This window comes from Eulemur rufifrons, chromosome 30, assembly GCF_041146395.1.
Source record: "Eulemur rufifrons isolate Redbay chromosome 30, OSU_ERuf_1, whole genome shotgun sequence".
NCBI lineage: Eukaryota > Metazoa > Chordata > Mammalia > Primates > Lemuridae > Eulemur > Eulemur rufifrons.
In genome coordinates this window covers 18,214,096-18,239,799 of record NC_091012.1, presented here as the reverse complement: position 1 = coordinate 18,239,799, position 25,704 = coordinate 18,214,096, and the positions used below count along the sequence as shown (strand labels likewise).

General features: G+C 37.6%; 1 protein-coding gene across 4 annotated transcripts in view; it reads right to left on the bottom strand.

The window, feature by feature from the left end:
* Nucleotides 1–6,265: 6,265 nt before the first annotated feature.
* The window catches only part of TMLHE (trimethyllysine hydroxylase, epsilon), a 97,382-nt gene continuing 77,943 nt past the window's right edge, over nt 6,266–25,704 (bottom strand). For all 4 annotated transcript variants that reach the window (XM_069462969.1, XM_069462966.1, XM_069462968.1 and 1 more), the window contains 2 exons: nt 8,541–8,679; nt 6,266–7,847 (listed from right to left, as the gene is read on the bottom strand). In XM_069462969.1, coding sequence (XP_069319070.1) covers nt 7,716–7,847; nt 8,541–8,679 — 271 coding nt within the window. In that variant the 3' untranslated portion in view covers nt 6,266–7,715. The remainder of the gene's footprint in view (nt 7,848–8,540; nt 8,680–25,704) is intronic.

Sequence of the window (25,704 nt, the reverse complement as noted above, 5' to 3'; positions counted from 1 at the left end):
AATAATAAACCTTTACATGTGTGCACCACCACTTTAAAGATTTGTTAAGAGATGTTGTCATGTACATTGACTCATGCGTTCCTCACAACAATCCTGTGAGATAGGCAAGAAAGGGTGCTTGCTACCAGTTGACAGGTGATGAAAGGACAGCCTTAATAGTGAAATAACAACAACAAAAAATATTTAACCCACAGTAAGGGATAAAATGAATTGTATGAGTGCTCTCTCTGTTCTCTGTCTCTCCCCCTCACTGACAGACACCCTGTGGGGTTCTGTTTTCACATCATCTGAAAAGAGCCAAACAGATAGAAAGGAAATGTAAATCTTTCTCTTTACATTTGCTAGAAACTATCTTCTAGAATGTGCTTTTACAGCCTGGAGGAGTTCCTGAGTGGACAGCAGGGATGTGAGGTATAGGCCTCAGTTCCTCCCCAAAACTATATTTCAAGGGCAGAATCAATGACAAGATCACAATTAAGTGATAAGTCTGTCTCCAAAGGAAAGGCAACCACTTCTGTTATCTGTCTGCCACTAAGGAAAAAAAAAAAAAAAGAACAACAACAACAAGAAGTGGATACAACAATTCACAGTACCCTGCTAATTTGATTACAGCCATAAATCTTCTTCACCCCCCTTACAACCCCTAAATAAAAAGCCTGAGTACCTGGTTCCCTCTGCCAACATTATCTTCCTCTTTTTCACTTCCATGTTGGCTGTTTTCCATCTGGAAAAGTAAAATAAACATTTTCTTCTTTCTATCCTAATCTTCGTCTGGAGAAATTTTTCTCGACCTGCGCCGTGAGCTCCTACGTAAGTTTACACCCTAACAGATGAAGAAACCCAATGTTCAGAGACATTAATTGAGTCACCACATACCATACCAAGAGCAAGTTTGTGGCAGAGCTGGGCCCAGAATGGAACTAAGTTTCTCACTTCACAGTACAGTGTTCCTTACACAATCCAGTAGTTCAACCTGGCTGCATTTTTGGGTGATGCTTCAGTGACATTTTTGCATCTCATCCTATTCCTACTTCCCGACTGCACCTTCTGCTACTTGCTTTGGCATACCGTGTGCTCAACCAGGGTCTCCCCCTCTTCCCTGAACATGTCCTCTTGCAATTTCTTGCCTCTGGATCTTTGCATCTGTTTCCCCCTCTTGATGGGCACCCCTCCACCAACCCCTGCATCATTGCAAGTTGAAAGAAACCCTAGGCATTCTCCTAGTTTCAACTCAAAGACCATCTAATTTCATGAAACCTTTGCAGATGGGCCCTGCTGGATGAGATCTCTCTGCCTTCAAACACACAGACCAGTCTATGTCTTGTTCTACATACATTTCCATATCTGCTTAATTCCCTTTACTGTACAGTGTCCCTTGCTCTGTGTTCTCACAGCCTCTTGTGCTCAGTTTTCACAGCACTTATCACCCTATGTTGTGAGTCTACTTTTGCCCCATGACTGTGAGCTCCTTGAGGCCTGGAACCTTGTCTGATTCATCTCAGTATCTTCAGCACCGGCACAGGGCCTGGAACATAGTAGTTGCTCCAAAAAATTTTGGATGAATGAGTAGATGGATGAATGAACACTACTCAGCACAATGCCTTGGATATAGTAAGCAAAATAATGATAGATTGAATTGAGTCTTCAACCAAATCTCATTTCATTTCTTTTCATCCTATCCTAGCGGGGGAGAAAGGTTCTTCATTTTGCCTCAGGCTGTCACTTCCACTTGTGCTCTGGATTCCATCCCATCCTGCCTCCCCAAGTGCCTCACTCCATCAATTACCACCTCTCTCCAGAATCTCTAATCTCTCCCTCTTTTCTGTCTGGCTCCTTTCCTTGCAGTAACTAACATGCTCAGATCTCTCCTCCCATCCTAAAACTAAGTACCCTCAGCTGAATAGGTGTCCTCCTCCTCCTCTCCCTGACAGTATCAAGCTATGTACCTCATCGTAGAATAATCCAGCTGAGCCCTTTATTGGTGAAACTTCAGTGTCAGTATCCTTAGATCTTTTACTCTTTTGTTGGTCAGATGGCCCGTGGAGGACTCTTCCAGCCGCCAGAATTTTAGGGGCATAGTCGAGGAAGAAGACTGGAGATTCACAGCCCTCAGGATGCATACCTCCACTTAATCCCCCCACCACCTCTGTTTTCAATATGGGACCCCATCCCTTGACTGGATTTGGGAGTTCCTCCCAGGCCAGAGGCCCTTGCTTGGGGGCCTCCAGACTTCTGTCAGCGCAGGGAAGGGCCAGCCCCTCACTGGAATTGACTGCAGGAGGGTATTTGGAAGTGAATCTACTTCTTAAATGGGTTTCAAACAGCCTTCACTATTTTGGCGCCCACACCCCTTTCACCTCTATTTCCAGAGTTACCTGTGGCAGCTTTTAAAGATTCTTGGGAGTGGGAGGTAAATTAGGTTGGTTTTTTGCTTTTACCACTAAGGTCTCAGAATCCTGGTTTGTGGCCTTCTTGGAGCTGATAAGTCAAGTGCTACTCATCCATCAGTTTTTCAGCATCCAAAATTTAGTTGTTGCCTCCTTTCCCATTCTTCCACTCTTTTTTTTTTCCAATTATGTTCTTTCAAAAATCATTTTCTGGTCATTTCAGTGGGGTTTTGGTAGGTGGTGAAGTTAGATGTGGAAGTATGTGTTCCACCTTAGCTATCCATCAAGGACATGGGTGTCTGCCTGCTTGTCTCATTTACCCTTCAAACCTTTGTTACCAAGCCACTCTCCCTAAAACTCTGCTGACTCAGCTTGTCTCATCAGGCTCTCTCACCTGTTCTCTGACAATTTTGCCATTTCAGCTCTCAACCCCTCAACACAAGCCACCAAAATCCAAACCGAACTTCCTATCCATAAACCCTCAGGCCTAGAAGTTCAGACGCCTTGCCAACATATCTGTGCTTCATGACCTGTCTACTCTCTCTGACCTCCAGCATTTTCACATATTTTCCCAATTCTGACAGTCATGACTTTGGTGCTTCTCCCTAAATAGAATGTTGGTTTCTGTCAAAGACACAGGCTAGCCCTGTTCCCCCCTCTTCTCTCAAATAATGATACTGGCAACAATGATAAACAGCTACTATGTACTGCGTGTTTATTATGTGCTGTTCACTATGACAGACACTTTATACACATGACCTCAGTACATACTTCATCATAGCTTTTTCAGGTAGATGGCATTTATTAGCCACACTTTGCATATGATGAAACAGAGCCCCAAGAAAGGAAAGAAGCTTCCTAAAATTCACCAGGCTAGTAAAAGTCAGAGATGGAATCCACGCCCAGGTCAGTCCAAATTCATGCTCTTCCTATGATACTATGGTGCTTCAGTCAAGGCATCAGAGAGGGAGCTAGAAAGGAGAAGGTGAGAGGATACTGAGTACCTGAGTTGTAGGGAATGGCTGCCATCAATGGGTAGACCATGGACAAAGATGGGGCTAACAGAAAATCCTTCACTGACTTCACAGGTTTGCACAGCATCAACCCTTGTGATTCTCAGTTTGCACTGCTCATCTGCCCACACAGAAAGTAAGTTAGAACACTACTATTAATCTATATGATACACACCAACATGGCTTAAAACAATTGTAAAAGATGCCTGATTTTTTTTTTCCCAAAAAGGAAGCTTGGGATACATTAATCAAGCTAAGGGTTTTATACAGCTTTACAACCTGGCACAAAAACAGACAGTCACAATGATAAGCCTGAATCATCAAGAAACTGTGCAGTCATATTTTGTAAACCCAATTTAGGGAATCATGGAAGAGGAAAATCCACACGGGAAAGATTTCCATTGACTTTCCATTCACGATGGTACAGTGAGCTCATGCTATGGAAAGCCCACTGCTCCAAGCACGTGGCAATGATGGACAGACTATAAAAAGGCAAACTCCAAAAGGCATGAACAAAGCAAAAAAACACAACTGCCTCTGTGTTGAACTGGCAGGCTTGCTGGTCTGGAAGCAAACCATAGTAGCCAGAAGAGCCAGAAGCTAAGCTCCTGTGAGGTGTAGTGGTCCAAAAGTACCCTGAACAAGATGGAGGGCAAAAGCCAGGCTCACTGCTTTAAAGTCAAGGACTAGGATGGAGCTACCCACAAACCCATCACCCCCTGGCTGTAAGTCTGACAAAAAAAGAAGTACCACCAAACTCTGCCAGGGTCTTTGGCTCTGATGAGCTGCAGGCTTAGGGAGGTGAGGACACAGACACGAACCGGCCTCACAACTATCAGCTGAGCTCTGGCTCTGTGAGCTGGCTCTGAGTGGATCTTCAATATGCCCAAGAGCACCCTGGGGCCAGTGATATGGACATGTCCTATAAAATGGTTTTGATTCTAACAACTGACAGGTATTTTGCAAGAGTCTGGTAAGGGGGAAAAATGCGGAATATGTTAATTTCCTTCTATCATCAGGCTTCCATCTTTGGAAGAGGCAAAATTAGAAAACATGAAAAAAAAATTTATGTTTGCAAACTATTTGCAAAACTAACCTAGATATTGCCTTGGTTCTTTTAAGATCTTATTGGATGGACTGTGAAAACCCTGTGAGGTAGGTATTTCCTTTGCTATACCCGTATGAGGAAACTTAAGCAATGCAAACTCAAACAAAATGACCAATGTCACACAACTACAGAGTGGCAGAGCCTTTAGATGCTGCCTAGTCCAAGGCTTTCATTTCACAGAAGAGCAAACTGAAGCTCAAAATAGGAGCAGAAGATGCCTCAAGTCATTTAGTGAGTCAGTGGGCCTAGAACTGGGCCTAGAACTCAGCAACGGGGCTCTTCCTATCAGTGGTTCTCCAACTTTGGAGTGCATTAGAATCCCCTGGAGGCTTGTTGAAGCAAACTGCTGGTTCCCATGCCCAGAGTTTCTGATTTAGTAAGTGTGGGATAGGACTTGAAAATTTGCATTTCTGAGACATTCTAAAATGATGCTGGTCTGGGGACCCTATTGTGGGAACCACCATAGCACACCATGGTTCGTACATCTTTTTTTCCTCTTCCTCGTGGACTACACAGTCTGTGATCTACAAACACTTCGAAAGAAATGGGAACCAGTGATGGCAGCTAAAGAAAAATATGTAGCTCTCAGCAAGATGGCAGGGTGACGAACCAACAGTCCTTGTTTGTGTGGGACTCTCCTAGTTTTAAAATGGAGAGTTCTCCAGCCCTGAAAACCCCTCAGTCCCAGGTACACAGGGATGGTTGCTCACTATAGATGAAGGTGAACAAAATTCAGTGTCAGTGAACTGCCAAACACAAAAGGACATACTTACAGAGAATGTGGTAATTTCTGGTGAGTTTGTTTGAAAAGGACTCATTCATTTATTCTTCTTCCTACAAATCTCTGTCATGGACTATTTGTAAGACACTGTGTCAGGTGCTGTGGCCTGACCCTATTGATCCCATCCCACCATAGCAAAAGGTAAAAGTGACTCTATAGTGAGCTTGGTAGACACAGACCCATGCTTATATGATCAGGGACACCTGGAAGAGATGTGAAAAAAGAAACATCTCACATAGAAAATTTTCAATGTACCATAGTCAGCACTCAAATAATTCCCTTTTCTCTTTCTTCAATGTACTGAAGGGAGTACACTGTTGAGAAGGATTGATTGAAAATTTAGGAAAAGGAGGGTGAAATAAGTAATGAATCAAGGTTCCAGGAGAGACAGAAGGTAAAAGGGGAGAGGGGGATGGGGGAAAATTGATTTTTTTTTTTTGGTCTTCATCTTTCCAGGGCCATGAGGATGCCCTTTGCTTGTCATAAATAAGTGTTGACCTCAGTTATGGTATAATTTTCAAGGCTAATTTACACAAAATTTCAAGAAAGGTAAATGTCCTCATGAAAACTAATTGTGCATATCATGAGGAGTGCATAATAGTAGAGAGAAAATATTGCATGGTAAAATGTTGTTACTTCTGTTATGATTGCTAAAGGTTATATGCTTTGATAATAAACTTAATTCTCAATCCTTTGACCTAGAGGAAAACAAATTTCATGGACGATCCCCCAAATTCCTATATAGTGCAAACAAAATACAGAAATATTTTTAGAACACATTTTGGAGCACTGGACGGGTCAATAAAATAATGCATAGACTACCAAATGTGACCTAGGAACTCCCTGAAAATATCAGATTAGGCTCCATTCTCTGTCAGAATACAGAATTTGCTTTGCTTGGTGACTCCTAGCTTCACTAATAATGCTTTTTTTTTTTTTTTCTGTTATGTACATCCTAGCCTAGATTCTCTTTCATCATTCTACAGTGGTCAATGTGGTTATTGTACAGCTTCACTTCCAATGAAAGCTGGGGGAAAAGAAGCCTCATACCACCCCTCCTCCTTACATAAAAGAAGCCAGTTAAAAAATAAAAGAAGAAAGATATTCAACTTGATCCAGTCAATTCTTGGCAAATATCATGTATAATATTTTAAGAGAGAGAGAAAAAAAGACCAGCAGAAGTGGAAGAAAACAGATTACATCCTAAATGCCAGCAAATTGCCAAAATACAAACTTGGATAGTAATTTCCAGTTCTCTGGGGGCACATCATCTAACATGTTGAATTCCCTGAACAATCTTACAGAACAACCCTGTGTACTCTCTCTTGGTGTGTGTGTGTGTGTGTGTGCACGCACACGCACGTGCGCATGTGTGTGTGAGCACGTAAACATGGAAACTCACAAGTCTCTAAAAACTTTCTGCAATTATCCCTCACAGAATTACCAAACTGATGAGTCTGCTCAACAGGAGCTGTTGTGACTTCCTAATTGAACTCTTTGAGGGACGATTTGGATGGAGATAACACTTCTCAGAAAATAAAGCACTGTATTTGAACTCAGATCCCACCTTATTGCTGAGCTTGTGCTGCCAAGCAATTCCTACAATGTCTGGAGTTCTATTAGACTATAGAGAAAAATCTAGGGTTTCAAGCTAAACCCTTCAATCCACAGGCCTATGTAAAGGACTGTACTGTTCCGAGGTATCCTCTAGCCCATGGGTTTTTCAAAGTATGGTCTGAAGACATCTGGAGGGGTCCCTGAGGCCCTTTTAGTGGGTCTGTGGGTTAAAATTATTTTTTATAACACTAAGATGATATTTACTTTTTCATTCTCATTATCTTATGAGTATACAAGGACTTTTCCAGAGGCTACATGACATGTGATGTTGTCATTTCTCTGGTGGCTGAGGAATGTGTGATTCTGTGTTCTTGAGTTTTAAGCATTTCTCAGTCTTAATATCTGATATAATTAGTATCAATAGAAAGATCCCACACCCAAGAACTCCTTGGGGAGCCTCAGTAACTTTTAAGAGTGTTCAGGTATCCTAAGATCAGAAATTTTGCAAATTGCTGCTTTATCAAGATTTTGTTATTTCTAGACTGCATTTCTTTCTAACTGATCTAGTTGGAAAAAATTTTTACCTTGTGACTATTATTGCTTTCTTATTTGTGTGGAGATTATAATTCTAAAATAGATTGACCAAAATTATATCAAAAGCTTTAAAAAACATGTGGGCCCATGTTGTCACTTGGGGAAGAGCCCCACTCTTTAACAAGTTTCCCCTACTAAAGAAAGGGGTAGCTTCTGTTTTGTGGGATGGGGTAAGGAGACAATCTGAAGTAGGTTTTGACACAGTATTATTCTACGGATACGAAATTCTGGTAGCGACGGTGCCAGGTGTATTCATAATCCTGATGCTGTCAGTTTTAAGCCTGAAGCCCCAAGAGACGAGCAGTGTTTAATACATCATCTCTTGTTAAATAGCAGCCACAGAGTTGGCGGTAGCCAGTGAAGCATTCCCTGCCATGTAGGACACGCCAGTTGTCTATAAATAGGACCTGTGAATGGGCAAAGAGAGAGACAAAAAAACATCATCAGAAGAAGGGCAGACCAAAGGAACCTAAATCAGAAGAGATCATTTAAAAGAAAAGCTTTAGGTTGTTCTCTGGTTACATTCAATGAGGCATTTTTCTTTTGAAATTAAACGGACTTTTGGAAACTAAGATGTGTATAGCCCTGTAGTAGGCTAAATGGAAGTTACAAAGGCAATAGTAGGTAATAGGCCCTGGACTCAAGGTGCTTCTGTTTCTTGAGTAAATGTTCTCTTAGCAAAGCAAATCAGGTAGTTGGTTTCTTTCTTTTTCTTTTCTTTCTCTTTACTTCTTATTCTATAATTTCTCAAAGGGCTAAACTATTTCATTATGTTTTATGCTAAGCTGAAAATGTTCTTCATCCAGTGGAAATATCAAGATTTAAGAAAATGGATTCATTAAGCTGAAAGGACCCTTAGGAATCATCCAGTTAAACCCCCTCATCATATCAATAGAGTCACTGATGCCTAGAGATGGGGTGGGGCCTGCTTCCAGGTCATTCAGCGAGTGAGTGGCAGGACCAGGGCCAACACCCAGGACTCTTTTCTCTTTTTCCTGTCCAACATATTGATACTGTGACTCACATATTAAATGAGTACCCGTTCTTCAACTGATTCAGTATAACGAGCTTACTTGACATCTTTAGAGTTTAGGACCCACCCTGCCAGGCTTTAGTTTGACCCAAAACTCATTCTCAGGTCTCCTCAACTCTACTGTTAGAGTCCGATGTGCCATATACCAACGATGGACGACATCATAAGGTACGGTATTGATGATAGCGCGATCATAGTTGTTGTACCTAACATGGAAAAATGAGAAGAAAGATCTCAAACACATGTTAAAGACATCTGTTGTTTATCAAAAAATTTTCTATAAGGCTTTCCCTATATTCACTACTTGTCCCAGAGATGAAGCAACAATAAGTCAATGTTCTCTCAGGAATATAAGATCAGAGAGAGGAACTCCACTGGCTGTTAACCATATTTTATTTTTCTTTGGAGAATCTGGGGGTCGGGCACAGAAGTTAAGTTCCACTTGGTTTCTCCAAACCTAGGGTGAGATGTTTTATCTAAAGCACTTTGCATAGAGTAAATCCTTATTGGCCAAATTCATGGGACCACTGGGGAAAGCTCTGAGCTTTCTCCTCAGCAACCTGAAGTGGACAAGAGAAGAGAGGTTGTACTAACAAAGCCTTCTTTTTAACAGGATGGCTGATACTTTCTCAAGTGTCTTTCTTTGTGGGAGATATCCCAGCTATAACCTAGTAGGCAGCTCGCCCAGGGATCTTCATTCATTCATTCAACCCTAACATTTATATGAGCACTGACTATGTGCTAGGCAGCGTGTCAGGCATTAAAGATAAAATGATGAATAAATATAGCAGACATGATCTTAGTCTTAGTGGAGTTTACATTCTATTGAGGAATATAGACAATGAACAAGGAAGAAATGCATAAAATAAACAAGATCATTTCAGCTAGTTACAGATGCTATGAAAAATAATAATGCTATATGATAAAGAGTCACTGGGAAATCTACTTCAGATGGAGTGTTGAGTGAAGGACTTTTTGAAGAAGTGACATTTGAGCTGGTTCCTACATGATAAGAAACTAACAATGTGACAAGCTGAGGGAAGAGTGTTCCAGGCAGAGGGAACAGCAAGTACAAAGTCTTGGGTTGGAATGGAGTTTTACTGTGTTTGCATAACAGCAAGAAGGCCATGTGGTTGGAGCTGAGTAAGCAAGGGGAATAATGGTGGAAGAAATGATGTGGAGGAGGTATCCGGGGGCCATATCATGTGTGTATAGCCATGCAGGCCATGGTAAAGACTTTGGATTTTATTCTGAGTACTGCGGCAAGCCACTGAAAAGCCTTGGCTAAGATAACAGATTTCTGTTTTGCCTATGGCAAATTAACTTTTTACTGACGTTAATTTCTCAGATGTGTAGAAAGCAAATATTTTCTCCCATTCTGAAGGTTGTCTATTCGCTCTAATGATAGTTTCCTTGGCTGTGCAGAAGCTTTTTAATTTGTGGTATATGTATACCATGGAATACTACTCAACTACAAAAAACAATGGTGAACTGGCACCTCTTATATTACCCTGGATAGAGATTGAGCCCATCCTTCGAAGTGAGGTATCACAAGGATGGAAAAACATGCACCACATGTATTCACCATCAAATTGGTACTAAGTGACCAACACTAAGGTGTTGGTTCACATGGTAGCAATACTCTTGCAGTGCTGGTCAGGTGGGGGCCGTAAACCTACAAGTAATGGAAGTGGAGTGCACTGTATGGGGGGAAGGACACCCTTGTAGCCCTGCCTTGGGCAAGGCAGATGCATTACATGTAACCAAAATGTTTGTACCCCCATAATATCCTGAATTTTAAAAAAAATTCTGTTAATTTACTGAAGGTAATTTTCTGTATGTATACAGCAAATCATAAGCTTGAAGAATATTCACGATGTGATCACATCCATATCGCCAGCACCAGAACCCCATAACCTTCCCTTGGGCCCCTTTCTAGTCACACCCTTTCCCCCAAGCCCAGGGTAACTACCATCTTGACTTCTATCACCAAAGATTGGTTTTGCCTGTTTATATAAAACTTTAAATAAATGGAATTACACAGTATGTACTCATTTTTGGCTGGCTTCTTTCATTTAATAATAAATATTATGGGCTGGGTGCGGTGGCTCATGCCTGTAATCCTAGCACTCTGGAAGGCCGAGGCAGGAGGATCGCTCGAGGTCAGGAGTTTGAGATCAGCCTGAGCAAGAGCAAGACCCCGTCTCTACTAAAAAATAGAAAGAAATTATCTGGACAACTAAAAATATATAGAAAAAATTAGCCGGACATGGTGGTGCATGCCTGTAGTCCCAGCTACTCAGGAGGCTGAGGCAGGAGGATTGCTTAAGCCCAGGAGTTTGAGGTTGCTGTGAGCTAGGCTGACACCACAGCACTCTAGCCAGGGCAAAAGAGCGAGACTCTGTCTCAAAAAAAAATATTAAATATTATGTTTAGGAGATTCATCATTGTCTAGCAGTAATTTATTCATCCTTGGTGCTATATAGAATTTGATTGTGTGACCACAATGCAATTTATTTATCCATTCTACTGTTGATGGACATTTGAGTAGTTTCCAGTTTGGAACTGTTACAAATAATGCTGCTATGAACATCCTATTACATGCCTTTTGATGAACATATATATTCATTTCTGTTTGATATAAACTTAAGTATGGAATTTCTGGGTCATAAGGCATGTGTATGCTCAGCTTCAATAAATACTGACAAAGATACTCTTTCCAAAGAGAAATATCTCTTTTCAAAGAGAAATACACTTATAGCACATTTCCATTTGAAATGTGCTATAAGCGTAAAACTCACATTGGATTTTGAAGACTTGGAATAAGAAAAGATTGTAAAATAGGCCAGTAATGTTTAAATTGGCCACATACGGAAATGATAATATTTTGGATATATGGGGTTAAATGAAATATAATATTAAAATTTTTAAAAAAGAGAAACAAATATCCAATGGTACCCTTTTTGGACATCAGACGGTATTCATTAGTGTTAGACAGTACATGGCACAATCAGAGCCAATATTCTTAGTTTTCTCATATATAACATGAGCATAATAAACACCCACTTAGCTGATCTCACAGGGCTACCGTGAGAATCAAATGAAAGAATGTAATAGTCCTTCTTTGAGGAGCCATGCCTGGAAGGAGAATAGAGTGAGGAAGCATAGTCTTCACCAAGGTCTCGACACCGATTGTCGCTTCCAGAAACCTCCAGTGTTATATTAGGCACTTGCACAAATATTATTTCATTCACTCCTTTCATCATCCCTGAAGGGAAGGTGCTATTAGCCTCCTTTTACATGTAAGGCACCTGAAACTTAGATAGGTTGAACCTGCTATAGAGTTTATAAGTAGCAGAGAGGTTTTGAAATCAGGTCTCCCTAATACTTTAACTCATTGTTTATACCACAGAGCAGAAAAATGATCTTAATTCCTGTGTATGCTTGTTCATAAAACCAACTTTTTACAGATTTTAATTGTAATCTCTTGACCAAAAATAGAGATTTACAGTTTACAAGTGGTTTCATACACACTACCTCATTGCCCCTCTATCTGATAACTCTGTGACGTAAGTAGTACAGCTATTATTATCTTACTTTATAGATAAGGAAAATAACGATAAGGCCTTGCGATTTGCCCAGGGTTACATAGGATCTAGTATTCACTACTTATATTAGATGATGATGTTTTCTAAAGCCAATAGCAGGAAGCAGAAGGAAAAGTCTATTACAAATTAGCAAAATGGTTGTACAATGTTCTTTTGATTAGATTAAGACTGTTTCTGGACTCTTGCACAAAGTGTTGTCATCATATTATTGTGTAATTTTTCTTTTCTTTTTTTTCTCAGCTTTGATATGAAGCAAGAGAGACCTAGAAGTAGGGAAAACCAAATAAAATAGGCATTTATCTGAAAAGAAAACCTAGGAAAGTTTAACAAAACTATTTCATTGACTGACAGACAATGAAAGATTTCCAAGTAAAGAGAGCTCAGTGATTGAGTGGATTGTGGTGTAAGTGAAAGACGATGGGCACTGAAGTCAAGTAGACCATCATTACAATCTCAGTTCAGATGTGTGACTTTGGAGGAGCTATTTGATCTCCTGAGCCTCAGTTTCCCCACCTGAAACTGATATTAACAATAAATACCTTATACAGTTGTTATGAGGATTATATAAAGCATTATATATTACACACTGACACTGTGCTTGACATAAAGGAGGTAAATCATGTTAGCTAAAATAAAAACTGCTTAGCTATCTCAAGCCATAAAAACAAGCCCTAGAAACCATGAACATCTTCACGGTGAGTTAGTTATACTCAGAGTTGGAGGACAAGGTTAGACTAAGCTTTGAATAATAGTGGCTGAAGAATAGGCAAGTAATTATATCTAAATAGTTACATTTTAAAACCCCTTGCTCTAAAATGTTTAATAAGTTTTAAAATGCATTTGTGAATAGTCATCATGCTTAACTGTTACAATATCCCATTTGTAGAAAATCCTCACTTATATATAATACAAAGCATGCTATATTTTTATGTTATTATAAATATTGAACACTGGGTTCTGCTCTGGTAATGGCTGGGTAAACTCCTATTTGATCCACTCCATCATCTCACAGGTGACAATTAAAAAGCTCTAGGCAAAATATAAATAACAACTACCTGAAGGTAGTGTAGAGGCAGATTCTGGAGGAGAGTTGACACATGGAAGAAACAAACTGCATTGGGTGAGTTTCCCAGTTCCATGGCATACAGCCCGAGGGCATGCCACAGCCTGTACCTGCACCATATGGGGAAGTTAAAACTCCAAAGAAAACTTTCAGTCTTTCTGGTCCGAAGAACTAGAGGGCAGAGTTTGGGCAACCACTGCAACCAGAAAATGAAGAGGAAATCCTGGAAATAAAGAGATTGAGAAAAGTAGAGAACTAAACTCTGTGTATGAGCTGTGCCCAAATATCTAGATGATCCCTGAATTTTCCATATACAAGGCAGACTCTCAGAATTCCATCTAAAGATAAAATAACTGAACCGAACTTTGAGCTACCAAAGAACAGAGTTTGAATTTTGAGTACAGCTAAGTTAATTGCCCATTAAAACAAAAGCAAAGACAGTAACACCTTTGGAGAAACATAACAGAATCTAAAATCTCAATGACATAATATTCACATTGTCCAGGATGCAATCCAAAATTATTCAATATAACAAGAACCAGGAAAATGTGACTGATTACTAAGGGAAAAGTCAATTGATCAAGGCCAACCCTGAGATGTCCCAGGTGTTGGAAATATCAGACAAGGATTTTAAACTAGCTATTATAACTACATGCAATGAGGTAAACAAAACTATGCTTTCAATGAAAGGATAGAAAACCTCAGCAAAGAAAAACAAATTAAAAAAAAAAATATCTACTGGGTGAGCTTAACAACAGATAAAACAGTCCGTGAATCTGAAAACTGGATGATTTTGTTTGATCTATCTGAAGAACAGAGAGAAAAATTTTAGAAAAGAAAATGAACAGAACCTCAAGGACCTGTGGGACAGTATCAAAAGGTCTGACCCATGTGTAATTGGAGTCCCAGAAGGAGAAGAGAGAAAATAAGGCAGAAAAGAAATCTGAAGAAATAATGACCAAAATTTGGTGAAAGATATAAATTTTTAGGTCCAAGAGGCTCAGGGAATCTCAATCAGTATAAATATAAAGAAAGCCACACCTAGAATCCTTTCAGCCAAATTGCTGCAAACCAAAAATAAAGATAAAATCTTGCAAGGAGCCAGAAAAAAAGTTTACATGGTACACAAATTAAAATATAATTTAAAAAATAGATTTTAAATGAATCCATCGGAAAGCAGGAAATGAGAAATAGAGGGAAAATTAGAGCAAAGAGAAAACAAAAAATTAAAAATAAACATGTAATTATATGTTTATAGACTAGGCATAATGATAGATATACCCATAGGTCAATGTAATAGAATTCAAAGTCAGATATAAACCCATATATCTATGAATCATTGATTTTCAATAAGGGAGCCAAGACTATTGAATGGGGGACAGAATAATCTCTTCAACAATGGTGCTAGGATAACTGAACATTCTCAAGCAGAAGAATGAGCTTGGATCATTACCTCACACCATAAACAAAAATTAACTATAAAATAGAGCAGCAACCTAAATGTAAGAGCTAAAATTGTAAAATTCTCAGAATAGCCATAGGAGTAAATGTTCATGGCCTTGGATTAGGCAAAGCCTTTTCAGATGGAACACAAGCAATGAGAAAAAAAAGAAATCAGACTTCATCAAAATTAAAAGCTTTACTGACTGCATCAAGAAACACACTTGAGAGAGTCAAAAGACAAGTCATAGACTGAGAGAAAAAGAGCTGCAAATAGCATACACAATAAGGGGACTTGAATTCAGAACATATAAAGAACTCATAAAACTGACCAATGAAAAGACAAATGATTTAATTTAGAAATAACCAAAAGATTTGACCAAAGAAGATATACAAATGTTCAAGAAGCACATGGAAGTATGCTCAACATCATTAGTTATCATGGACATGCAAACGAAAAGCACAGTGATATACTACTTTATACCTACTAGGCTGGCTATAATGAACAAGACAGATAATAACAAGGGTTGGTGAGGATGTGGAAAAACCGAAGCCCTATACTGGTAGGAGTGTAAACTGATGCAACTACTGTGAAAAAGTTTGGCAGTTCCTCAGAGGGTTATTCATAGAGTTTCCATATGACCCAGCAATTCCACTTGTAGATATCTACTGAAGAGCAATGAAAACACACATCTACACAGAATTGTATGCAAAAGTTCATGGCAGCATTATAGAGCTCAAAACTGGAAACAATCCAAATGTTCATTATTGGTAAATGTATAAACAAAATGTGGTATATATTATACAATATTATATGCAAATCAATACATGTGATACAGTGTACTAAGAGAATCAAGGACAAAAATGACATAATTATTTTAATAAATTCTGAAAAAGCATTCGATAAAATTCAACATCCTTTCCTGCTAAAAGTTCTAAACAAATTTCACATAGAAGGAACATACCTCAATATGATAAAGGCCATATATGATAAACCCACAGCTAACATCATATCAAAGAGGGAAAAGTTAAAATCCTTTCCTCTAAGATCTGAAACAAGACAAAATGCCCACTTTTACCACTTTTATTAAACATACTAGAAATCCTAGCCAGATCAATTAGGTAAGAGAAAGAAATAAATTAGAAAGTAGGAAGTCAAATTATCCCTGTGTGCAGATGACATAATCATACATTTAATATATAGAAAATCCCAAAGACTCCACCAAAAACCTGTTAGAACTAATAAATGAAAGTTGCAGGACACAAAATTAATAAACAAAATTCAGCAGTGTGTCTATATGCCAACAGAAAACTATCTGAAAAAGAAATCAAGAAAATAATTCTATCTACAATAGCTACAAAAAATACTGAGGAATACTTGGAATAAAACAAAGGAGATAATAGATCTCTATAATGAAAACTATTATCACCAAAGAAAGAAATTGAAGGTGCCACAAATAAGTGGCAAGATATATCCCATGTTCAATATTGAATATTAAATGTTCATTATTCAATATTAGAATAATTAATAGTGTTTAAATATACAAATCACCCAAAGCGATTTATATATTCAATGCAATCTCTATCAAAATAGCAATGACTTTCTTCACAGAAATAGAATAAAAAATCTTAAAATTCATATGGAAATGCAAAAGACCTGGGATAATGAAAGCAATCTTTAGCAAAAAGAACAAAGCTGGGGATATCACACTACCTACCTGACATCAAAACATACTATAAAGCTACAGTGAACAAAACAGCATGGTACTGGCATAAAAACAGACATATAGACCAATGGCACAGAAGAGAGAACCTAGAAATAAATCCATGCATTTAAAGCCAATGAATTTTTTACAAGGCACTATGAACACATAGTGCAAAAAGGACAGTCTCTTTAATAAATGGTGTTGGAAAAACTGAATATCCACATGCAGGAAAATGAAACTAGACCCTTAACTCTCACCATATACAAAAATCAAGTCTAAATGGATAAATGACTTAAATATAATATCCGAAACTATGAAACTACTAGAAGAAAACACAGGGGGCCTGCTTCATGAAAATGGAGTGAAAAATGATCTTTTTTTGATAAAACTTTAAAAGCACAGGTAACAAAAGCAAAAACAGACAAATGGGATTACATCAAAGTATAAAGCTTCTGCACAGCAAAGGAAACAATCAATAGAGTGAAGAGAAAACCTACAGAATAGGAGAAAGTACTGGAAAACTATGTATCTGATAAGAGCTTAATATCCATAATATGTAAGGAACTCAACTCAGTAGGAAAAGAAAATAATCTTTTTTTTAAAATGGGCAAAAGATCTAAATAGACATTTCTCAAAGGAAGACATATAAATGCCTAATATATACATATGAAAGAAAATGCTCAACATCACTAATCATCAGGGAAATGCAAGTCAAAACCACAGTGAGATATCACATCACCCCAGTTATTAACAGAATGGCTGTTAACAAAAAGACAAAAAATAACAAATGCTGGTGAGGATGTGGAGAAAGAGGAACTCTTCTACACTATTGGTGGAAATTAAAATTTGTACAGCCATTATGGAAAACAGTATAGAGTTTCCCCAACAAATTAAAAACAGAACTACCATATGATCTAGCAATCCTACTAGTGGGTATATATCTAAAGGAAGTGAATATTTCAAAGAGATATCTGTGTCCCCATTTTTTATTGCAGCACTATTCACAATAGCCAAGATATGGAATCAAATTAAGTGCCCATTTACAGAAAAATGGATAAAAATGTGATTTTACACACACACACACACACACACACACACAGAGAGAGAGAGAGAGAGAGAGAGAGAGATGCCACTCAGCCATAAAACAGAAAGAAATCCTGTCATTTGCAGCAACGTGGATGAACCCGGAGGACATAATGTTAAGTGGCATAAGCCAGGCATAGAAAGACAAACACTGCATGATTTCACTCATATGTGAAATCTTAAAAAGTTGATCTCATAGAAGTAGCAAGTAGAATAGTGGTTACAGGAGGAATAAGTTCTGGTACTCTATGGCACAGTACGGTCACTATAGGAAATAACAATGTACTGTATCTTTCAAGATAGCTAGGAGAGAAAATTTTGAATGTTGCCACCACAAAGAAATGATAAATGTTTAAAGTGATAGATGTGTTAATTACAATGATTTGATCATTATACTGTGTATACATGCATTGAAACATCACACTGTACCCCATAAATATGTACAATTATAATATTATGTGTCAATTATAAAAAATATTTTAAAAAGAACATTATTCAGCAATTAAACTGATATACATTACAATATGTATGAACCTTGAAAACATGCTAAGTGAAAGAAAGCTGACACAAAAGACTTTATATTATATGATTTTATTTCTATGGAACTTCTAGAATAGGCAAATCCATAGAGACAGAAAGTAGATTAGTGATTGACAGGGGCTGGGGACAAAGGCAGAATGGGGAGTGACTGATTAATTAGTACAAAATAACTTTTTGAGGCAACAGAAATGTCCAAAAACTGGAATGTGATGATGATTACACATGTTTTTAAATATACTAACAATCATTGAATTGTGCACTTAAAACATTAATTTTATGGTATACATGTTAAGTAATCCATATGCAAACTGTTTGGGATCAAAAGTGTTTTGGATTTTAGATTTTAGAATATTTGTATTATACTCACTGAACATCACAAATCCAAGATCTGAAATCTAAAATGCTGCATTGAGCATTTCCTTGAGAGTCATGTTACACTCAACAAGTTTTATATTTTGGAGCATTTCAGATTTCAAAGTTTCAAATTTGGGAGGCTTAATTTGTATAAATAAAAACTTCAAAAATATTGTAAAGAGTTTAAAAATGCTAATGCAATCAATATCCCAATTAAATCAGGGAGACCAACAAACATATAAAAAACTGCTCAACCTCTCTAATCATCAGAGAAATGCAAATCAAAACTACAATGAGATATCACTTAACTCTAGTGAGAATGGCCTTCATCAAAAAGTTCCAAAACAACAAATGCTGGCATGGATGCAGAGACATAGTAACACTCATACATTGCTGGTGGGACTGCAAACTAGTGCAACCTCTGTGGAAAGTAATATGGAGATACCTCAAAGAGCTACAAGTAGATTTACCATTTGATCCAGGAATCCCACTACTGGGCATCTACCCAAAAGAACAAAAGACATTCTATAAAAAAGACATCTGCACTAGAATGTTTATAGCAGCACAATTCCCAATTGCAAAGAGGTGGAAACAACTCAAGTGCCCATCAATACATGAGTGGATTAATAAAATGTGGTGTATGTATACCATGGAGTCCTACTCAGCCACAAAAAAACATGATGAACTAATATCTCTTGTGTTATCCTGGATAGAACTGGAGCCCAATCTTCAAAGTGAAGTATCACGAGAATGGAAAAACAAGCACCACATGTACTCACCATTAAATTGGTATTAACTGGTCAACACTTATGTGCACATATAGTAGTAACATTCACAGTGTGTCAGGCAGGTGGGGGGAGGAAGGGATGGGTAAATGTATAGCAAACGGGTACAATGCTCACTATCTGGGGGATGAACATACTTAAAACTTCGACTCAAATGCTACAAATACAATTTATGTAACCAAAACGTTTATAATCCCATAATATTCTGAAACAAAAGAATTCAATTGGAGATTGTCATACTGGATAAGAAAGCAAGACTGGAGTATATGCTGTTTATAATACTAAACTTTAAATACAAAAACATACATAGGTCAGAAGAAAAGACGATAGAAAATCATATACTATGTAAAGAGTAAGCACAAGAAGGCTGAAGTGGATATATTAATTCCAGGTAAAGTATACTTCAAAGGAAAGTTAAAGAGGGACATTTCATGGTGACAAGAGGTCATGTTATCAGGAAAACATACTAGCCATACATGTGCATGTGCTTAATAACAGATATTCAAAATACATGAAGAACTAATGGAATTAAAGGGAAAATAGACAAAAATCTCAATATTAGTTGGATATTTTAATGTTGCTCTCTCAGCAATTGAGAGAATAATTAGCCAATAAAAACCTAGAAAGCACACAGAATATCAAATAACACTACCAAATACCTTGAACTAATTGATACTTATAAGAGTCCACTGAAGTAATGCAGAAGAAACACATGCACATGCTCTTTAAGTACACATGCTATTTTTACCAAGGTAGACTATTTTTTGGGTTAAATCCAAGTCTCAGTAAACTTTTAAAACTTCGAATCCTATAGAATAGGTTTTCTTTCAACTACAGCATCAAATTAGAAGTTAATAATAATAAGATAGCTAGGAAAACTTCAAATATTTGGAAATTAAAGAACATACTTTAATACATGGTTGAAGGAAGAAAACAAAGAAAATTTGAAAATATTTTGTATTTAATGATCATTAAAATAAAATATATCAATATTCAGCTTAGGCCGGGCGCGGTGGCTCACGCCTGTAATCCTAGCACTCTGGGAGGCCGAGGTAGGCGGATCGTTTGAGCTCAGGAGTTCGAGACCAGCCTGAGCAAGAGCGAGACCCCATCTCTACTAAAAATAGAAAGAAATTATATGGACAGCTAAAAATATATATAGAAAAAATTAGCCGGGCATGGTGGTGCATGCCTGTAGTCCCAGCTACTCGGGAGGCTGAGACAGGAGGATTGCTTGAGCTCAGGAGTTTGAGGTTGCTGTGAGCTAGGCTGACGCCACGGCACTCACTCTAGCCTGGGCAACACAGTGAGACTCTGTCTCAAAAAAAAAAAAAAAATATTCAGCTTAGAGAAAAAGGCTTAGAGATAAAAATACAGCTTTAAATGCTTATATTAGATAATGACTGGATGTATAAAATCAATTACCTTAGGGAGCTAGGAAAATAAGATTAAGTTAAACCAAAATATGTAAAAAGAAAGGAATAACAAAGATAAGAGCATAAATGAATGAAATAGAAACAAACAATGGAGAAAATCAAAACAAAAAGATAGCTCTTTGAAATGACCAACAATACTGATAAACTCTTAGCCAGACTGAACAAGAAAAAAAGAGAACAAAAGCTGTCAGTATAAAGAATCAGATATCACTATAGAGCCTATAGATACCATGAAGATAAAAAGAGAATGTTATGAATGACTTTATGACTACAAATTTGACAACTTAGGTAAAATGTACAAATTTCTCGAAAGAACCACTAAGTAAAGATGAAACAGAAGAGCTTACTGGCTTCGTATCTATGGAAAAAGTTGAATTTAATGTCCAAAACCTTTCCACAAAGTAAACTGCATTATCAGAGAGTTTCCTTGGTAAATTCCAGCAAACATTTAAGGAAGAAATAAGCACTATTACATAAACTCTTTGTTAAACCAGAGTTTTACAAAGTCAGTATAATAACAAAATGTGACAAAACTCATTACAAAAAAAGAAAATTATAGAATAGTATCCTTCTGGAACCTAGATGCAAAATTCTCAATTATTAAGCTGAAACCAGCTATGTATATGTGTCAGTTATTAATTTATTGCCTCTCAGTTCCAAATCCACCTGTCTCTATATGCTCTAGATATAAGAATCCCTTGAAGCATTTTTCCTTTATATTAAGCACAATGTTAAGCCTTCACAGAAAAGGGCATGGAGGGACCTTGAAAGAGGAAGAGATTTTTCCTGCTGTTTCTGATCCTAGTAGAGGCTCTGAGGCGTCAGTGTGAAGACATCTGGTAGAGCCAGCCCCAGCCTCTAGGCCACGATTTGGTCCTTATGGGACCCTGCAGTCTCAGCCTGGTGATAACCTTTCCACAGCTCCCTTGACGCAGTAAACCAGAACCTCATCATAGCCTGCCTTCAGCTGCCTACCTATAGCCACTTTCCTAGACTCCCTGGGCAAGCCCCTGTGTGACCCACAATACAACTTCCTGTCTCCCATAGGGTCACACACTAAGCAGTCATTCTTTCTGCAAGCTCTTACTTCTCAACCCCACCCCAGGCAACCCATGTTTTCTGAAGTCATCCTGCTCTTGCAGGTACCCAGTCTTCCACTGTACACTTATACCACCAGTTACTGATTGCCTGCTCCCCTGCCTGCACTACAGAGGGTGGCCTGTTGTTTGCTTAGCAATTCCAGATCAAGTCCAGCCTGGCCAAACCAGAGAGCTTCTCTGCTATCAGGTAGCTGAATCACTCTTTTTTCAAGATCTGAACCTCTGCAGGTTTATCCTTCCTTAGATATTCTGCCTCGGCCCAACAGGGTACCATATTGGTTTTCCTTATATCTTATAGTTACTATTTTACCACAGTTCAAAATACTTTATATTAAACATTCTCTGTTTAAACTACTGTGTTGTATTGTCTCCTGATCGGGTTTATTAGGATTTATCCCAATAATTTACTGAATTAACAGAATAAAGAAGAAAAATCACATGATTATTTCAATAATTAAGGGAGGAAAAAGACTCTAAGAAAACTCAAGCTGATAAAAGACATTACCAAAAATCCTACAGCTAACATTGTACATGGTGAAATAGCGAATACTCTACTAAGATTGAGGACAAGGCAAGGATGTCTAGATATGCACTATTATTTAACATAGTACTGGAAGTGTTAGCCAGTACAGTAAAGCAAGAAAGCAAATAAGTAAGCATACAGATTTGTAAGAAAGATTTAAAACTGTCTCTATTTGCAGACATTATTGTCTATACAGAAAATCCAAAGGAATCTAAAACAAAACTCCTAAAACTAATAAATGACTATAGCAAGTTTGCAGGATAAAAATGCTAATTAAAAAAAAAATCAACTGAGTTTTTATAATAGCAGTAAACAATTAGAAAAAAATATTAAAATTTTAATTTATAATCCCATCAAAACATAAAAATACTTAGGAATAAAATTAATAAGAGATATGTAAAATCTCTGTCTTCAATACTACAAAATAGTGCTGAGAGAAATTAAGGAAGACCTAAATAAATGGAAAGATAGATCAGGTTCATTGGTTAGAAATCTCAAAATGGTTAGTTTTTCAATTCTCACCAAAATAATCTATAGATCCAAAACAATCTCAATCATAATCTTAACAGTCTTTTCATAAAAATCACAGACTGATTTTAAAATTTATGTGAACATGCAAAGAATCTAGAACATGGGTTGATAAAGTATGGTCTGTGGGCCAAATACAGTGCACTGCCTGTTTTGTAAATAAAGTTTTACCAGAACACAGCCACCCTAATTTCTTTATGTAATGTGCTACCACAGTAGAGTTGAGTAGCTGTGATAGAGACCATATGGTACAAAAAGCCTAAAATATTTATTATCCAGCCTTTTTAAGAAAAAGTTTGCAGACCCCTGATCTGGAGTATCCACAGCAATCTTGAAAAAGAAGAACAAAGTTGACAAACTTATACTATCTGACTTAAGAATGGATGTAAACCTACTACGGCCAAGACAGTGTGAAATTGTCATAGGGATCCATAAACAGGTTAATGGAACCAAACAGAAAGTCTGTAAATAAACCTAAATTTGATTTTTGACAGAGTTTCAAAGGAAATCCAATGGATAAAGAAAGGTCTTTTCAACAAATGGTGCTATAACAAACACCTAGATATCCACATGTTAAAAAATGAACTTCTACCTCTATCTCACAACATAGATAACATTAATTTGAGATAGATCATAGATCTAAATGTAAAAGCTAAAACCATAACACCTTTAAAAGAAAACAGGAGAATATCATCATGGCATGAGAGTAGTCAAGGTTTCTTATAAAGGTCACAGAAACAATGATCATTAAAGAAAAAAAACCAATCAATTATATTTCATTAAAATTAAAATTTTCTGCTCATCAAAAGACACCATTAAAAATAGTTCAGCCAAAGAAGATAATATTACTAAAACATATATCAGGTAAGAAGTGGTAACTAGCATATATAAAGAACTCCCACAATTCAATAATAAAAAGACAACCCAATGAAAAAATGGGCAAAAAGATTTAACCAGATATTTCTCAAAAGGAGATGTACAGTCTCAATAAGATGGCAGAATAGTATTCCCTAGTGCTCATCCCTCTGAAGAAACATCAATTCAACAACTATCTACACATGACAACGCCTTCGCAAGAGCTAAGAAAACCAGGTTAGAGATCACAGCACTGGAACGTAGCACAGAAATGAGAAAAGACACATCAGAGAGGGCAAGAAGGACAGTTTTCCATTACCCACATTACCCTTCTGCCAGCCCCAGGCAGCACAGCACAGAGACAGATATCTTCCAGTTGGGAGAACGAGAGGGAAGTGAGCATTAAACTTTGCGTTGGGCCCCAACACTGGACCTTCCTCAGTAAAACCTGACACCAGGCATTCCCCACTGCCCCAGATTCCAGGCTGTTATCCATAGACTAAGCTTCCAGCCCTTCCCAGGGTGGATCCCACAGCCCCAGGATCTAGGCCTGCATTGTACATTTGGTATCCAGGTTGCTCCACTATCAGGCCAAATTCAGTGGCCCCAGATTCTGAACTGCTCTTAGCACTGGGCTAAACCGAGAGGCCTCAGGCTACAGACTGCCCTTACCACTAGGCTGACACCAGAAGATCCAGGCTCTATACTTCTCCCATCAGTGGGCAGACCCCTATAGCCTTAGTCATCAGGCCAGCACCCATGAACCCAGCCACCAGGCTTGCCCCTGAAGATACAGGCCCAAGGCCCACCATTGTGGACCCAAGCTCCAGGCCCATCTTCATGGACCCAATAAGGGAATACACTCCAGTAGAGTAATATAACAGAATAGGGAACTCAGAAATAAATCTATCAAAATTAATTAATTTTTGACAAAGGTGCCCTGAGTATTCTCGGGAAAGGACAGTCTTTTCAATAAATGGTGTTGACAAAACTGGATATTCACACGCAGAAGAATAAAATAAGGCCCTTCTCTCACATATATACAAAAATCTACTCTAAATGGATTAAAGACTTAGCTGCAAGACCTGAAACTGTAAACCTACTCAAAGAAAATATAGGGAAAGAGCTCCATGACATTGGTCTGAGCAATGATTTTTTTGGATATCAACTCAAAAGCACAGGCAGCAAAAGGAAAAATAGACAAATAGGATTGCATCAAACTAAAAAGCTTCTTCACAGCAAAGGAAACAATCAACAGAGTGAAGAAACAACCTACAGATTGGGAGAAAATAATATATATGGTTTATACATATGAAAAGTGGTTAATATCTTAAATATATAAGGAACTTAAATAATTCAATAGTAAGAAACCAAACTGATTTAAAAATTGGCAAAGGATCTGAATAGATATTTCTCAAAAAAAGACATACAAGTGGCCAATAGATATAAGAAAAAATGTTCAGTCAGTATGTTGAAGGGATATTTTACATGTTCATTGCAGTGCTATTCACAATAGCCAAGATAAGGAATCAACCTAAGTGTCTATCCATGGGTGAATGTATAAAGAAAATGTGGTATATATACACAATGGAATACTCTTCAGCCTTAAAAAAGGAAATTATATCATTTGTGACAACATGGATGAACCTGGAAAATGTTAAGCGAAATAAGCCAGGCACAGAAAGACAAATATTGCATGATGTCACTTATATGTGGAATCTTAAAGGTTGAACTCACAGAAGTAGAGAGTAGAATGGTGACTACTAGAGGCTGGTAGGTGTCGGGGAGCACAGGTTGGGGAGATATTGCTCAAAGGATACAGAATTTCATTTAGATAGGATAAATAAATTGAAGTGATGTATTATTCAATAGGATGACTTAATAACAATGGATTGTATACTTGAAAATTGCTAAGAAACAATCAACAGAGTGAACAGACAACCCATAGAATGGGAGAAATATTTGGAAACTATACATATACAAGGGGTTAATATCTAGAGTACATAAGGAACTCCAACTTAATAGCCAAAAATAAAATCCAATTAAAAATGAGCAAAAGATCTGAATAGACATTTCTCAAAAGAAGACATAAAAATGGCCAACAGGTATATGGAAAAATGCTGACTATCACTAATTATCAGGGAAATGCAAGTAGTCAAAATCACAATGACATATCACCTCACCTAAGTTAGAATGATTATTATCAAAAA